The sequence below is a fragment of the Ursus maritimus genome, unplaced genomic scaffold, assembly GCF_017311325.1.
Source record: "Ursus maritimus isolate PB19 unplaced genomic scaffold, ASM1731132v1 scaffold_15, whole genome shotgun sequence".
NCBI classification, from domain to species: domain Eukaryota; kingdom Metazoa; phylum Chordata; class Mammalia; order Carnivora; family Ursidae; genus Ursus; species Ursus maritimus.
The window spans coordinates 63084615-63087452 of NW_024423897.1; the positions used below are offsets into that span (position 1 = coordinate 63084615).

General features: G+C 60.0%; 1 protein-coding gene across 3 annotated transcripts in view; it reads right to left on the reverse strand.

The window, feature by feature from the left end:
• The window catches only part of CEP72 (centrosomal protein 72), a 29386-nt gene extending 28919 nt beyond the window's left edge, over nt 1-467 (reverse strand). For all 3 annotated transcript variants that reach the window (XM_040630589.1, XM_040630588.1, XM_040630590.1), the window contains exon 1: nt 352-467. In XM_040630589.1, the coding sequence (XP_040486523.1) occupies nt 352-448 (97 nt within the window). In that variant the 5' untranslated portion in view covers nt 449-467. The remainder of the gene's footprint in view (nt 1-351) is intronic.
• Nucleotides 468-2838: the final 2371 nt, after the last annotated feature.

A 2838-nucleotide genomic window follows, 5' to 3' on the forward strand; every position in this document is an offset into this window, starting at 1 on the left:
CCCGCCCTGGCCCCCCCCACCTCTAGGGCCCCCCCACCCCGGCCCACTCCGGCTCCACCCCCCGCGTCCCCCCACCACTAGGGTCCCAGTCCACTGCGTCCCCGGCCACGCTCGGGCCCCCTCCCCCTCCCCACTCGGGTACCCTGACCCCGCGACCCCCAACACTTGGGCCCCGGCCTCCCGCCCCCCGTCCCACTCGCGTCCCCGGTGCCCCGCCTCCTTTCCCCCCACCCCGCCTTCGACGGTTCGGGAAGAGCGCGATCAGGATGGCGCGCCTCTGGCCCGACCCGGTCTGCGACGTCGCGACGGGAAGCTCGCACCCTCAGCCGGCCCGCCGCCATTGCCGCGCACCCAGATCGTGGTGAGGCGCCAGGCCGCTCTTCTCCCGGATCTTCTCCTCACACAGCACCAGCCGGGGGCCCGCAGCCGCCATACTTTCAAACGACATGGACCTGAGCCTGCGCCTGCGCAGTGGGGACGCGGCAGAGCAGCGAGGGGCGGGCCCCGGGGCAGGTGGGCGGGGCCCGGGCCGGTGGGCGGGGCGAGTCAAAGCCGGCGCCTGCCTCCGCGCTGACTTGCCTGGCTAGAGCGGTCCCCTGCCGTCAGTGAGCGGGTGCCTTCCCCTGCAAAGCCCGCCAGCCCATGGGGTCCCTGCCCCACCCGGGTACCCCTCACGTGGGGTCACTTGGAGGTGGGCAGTGACGTCTGGGGTCCGAGCTTGTGCCTCGTCCGCTGACCGAGAGGTTCGTGGCATGTCCGTCCTTCTAGAACCTTTATTGTGAGGAGCGCTTGAGATCTGCAGGGTTCAAGAAAGACCCCGTTCCAGGTCCAGATGTGCCCCAACCAGCCAGAACCATGGGGTCACCCCTGCCTCCCCCATCTCCTGGTGTCTGGGGACACCCCTGCTACCCCTCAGCCCAGATGTGACCAGCCTGTTGGCAAACCCCCTGTTGGGTGGTAGCATAGGTGTAGACGCAGGGGTTTGGGGGTTTCGGGGAAGCAAGTAGGGAGGGTTGCGTCGGGACAGGAGGCATACACAGGGGGTTGGAGGCAGAAGGTATAGGGGAGGATATGGGGGTGCACACACCGCGATGGGGTGCAGGGTACCCCATCTCCGCTAAGCAGTGCAGAGCTCCGGACCTGGCCCCTCCGGGTGAGACTGTCCTGTAACTGACAAAGATTGCCTTCCAGGTACTGCCTGTGTTTCCCTTTCTATGGATTTGGGCACATCCCAGGCCCCGCCTGTGGTCAGCACACCAGGTCTGCTGAGTGGACATATGTGCAAGAAAGAGACTTAGAAACTGAACAAATAGCCTGGCTTCTGAAGCAAAGACAAACAAAAGGCTTCTGGCCCCCACCCAAGGGAAGTAGCTTGTCAGTGCACAGCCCACGCTCCAAGCACCCACTACTCCCTCCTGCTCCGGCGGTCACTGCGGGTGGACAGAGAACCCCTGCACTTGTCCCGTGGGACAGCACCACACAGCCCGGTCCCGTTGGACAGCACCACACAGTCCTGTCCCATGGGACGGCACCGCACAGTCCTATCCTGTGGGACAGAACTGCACAGCCCGGTCCCATTGGACGGCACCGCACAGCCGTCTCGTCCCGTGGGACGGCACCGCACAGTCGGTGTTTCTGTTGCAATGAAAGTGCCAATAAAGCTACAAAAATCATGTTTTCTGCTTCCTAAAGTATTGCATATTCATTGCAGAAAAGATGCAAACTACCGGAGGACAAAGACTAAGTATGCCAGCACACTGAGATGACCAATGTTAACATTTTAACATGCCTCAAGTGTGTTTTCCGAGCTTGTATATGTTTAATGATAATGAGATTGTGCTGACCATTCTCATCTGTAGATACGTATACATTTTTTACTCTGTACGAACTCTTTATGTCACTAAATATTCTTCAACATCATTTTTTAAATGTCATTTTTAATGGTCACATTAGGTCATGAATTAAACCCAGGTTTACTGTACCCATCTTCTGTTCTGGACCTTCCACCTGTCCCCATTTGTTTATGGTAATAAATCTAGTGGGATATTAGCTTGAAGTTCCTTCTGAAGTGCTTTGCGGCAAGCCAGGAGCGTTGGCGCCCGGAGCTGGCACCATGCAACCGCTGAGCAGGAAGAATGCAGTGAAGGGGGGGAGCAGGAGTCAGGGCCGAGCCTCAGCCCCTGGCTCAGGTAGCCCCCACCCTCACCCCCACCCCAAGGTGCTCCGTGGCACCTTCTCCTGGGTCCTGTCACATCTGACTGCACTGGACTGGGTCTTCGACAGGTATGTGAGGGAACACACCCCTGTCCCAGCTCAGCACCTGCCCATCCAGACAACCCCAAGGTGCTGCCTTTCAACCCTGGGGGTGCCTTTATCTAGCTCCTCATGTGGTCCCAACCACCCAGGGAACCTAAACCCTGAAGACGTGCTTGTGGTTGGTGCAGGGGCTTCATGGAGAAGCTTCATGGAGAAGGTGGCCATGCACTGGACACAGCGGTGGAGGATCCCCCTGTGCACCGAGCTCGCCACTGCATGCAGCCCTCCACAGCTTTCTAGAACATTCCAGGGAGGCTTCTGGGCCTCTCAGTCTCAATCCCCAAACTGTAGGCCGCAACCACAAGGTCATTCATCCCTAGAGACAAGGCCAGAGAAGGAGACAGTAACCTGAGGCTGGGTCCATGTCCAGTTGGCTGGGCAGCTTGAGGGGTCCTGTGGGGTGCTGGTGGCCTGAGACATGGACTTTTCCTGCACCATGACGGCCCTTGCCAGGAAAGGGGTGGGTGCTGGACAAGACCTGCAATGTGCTTAAGAGGAACATAGGGGGCGCCTGGCGGCTCA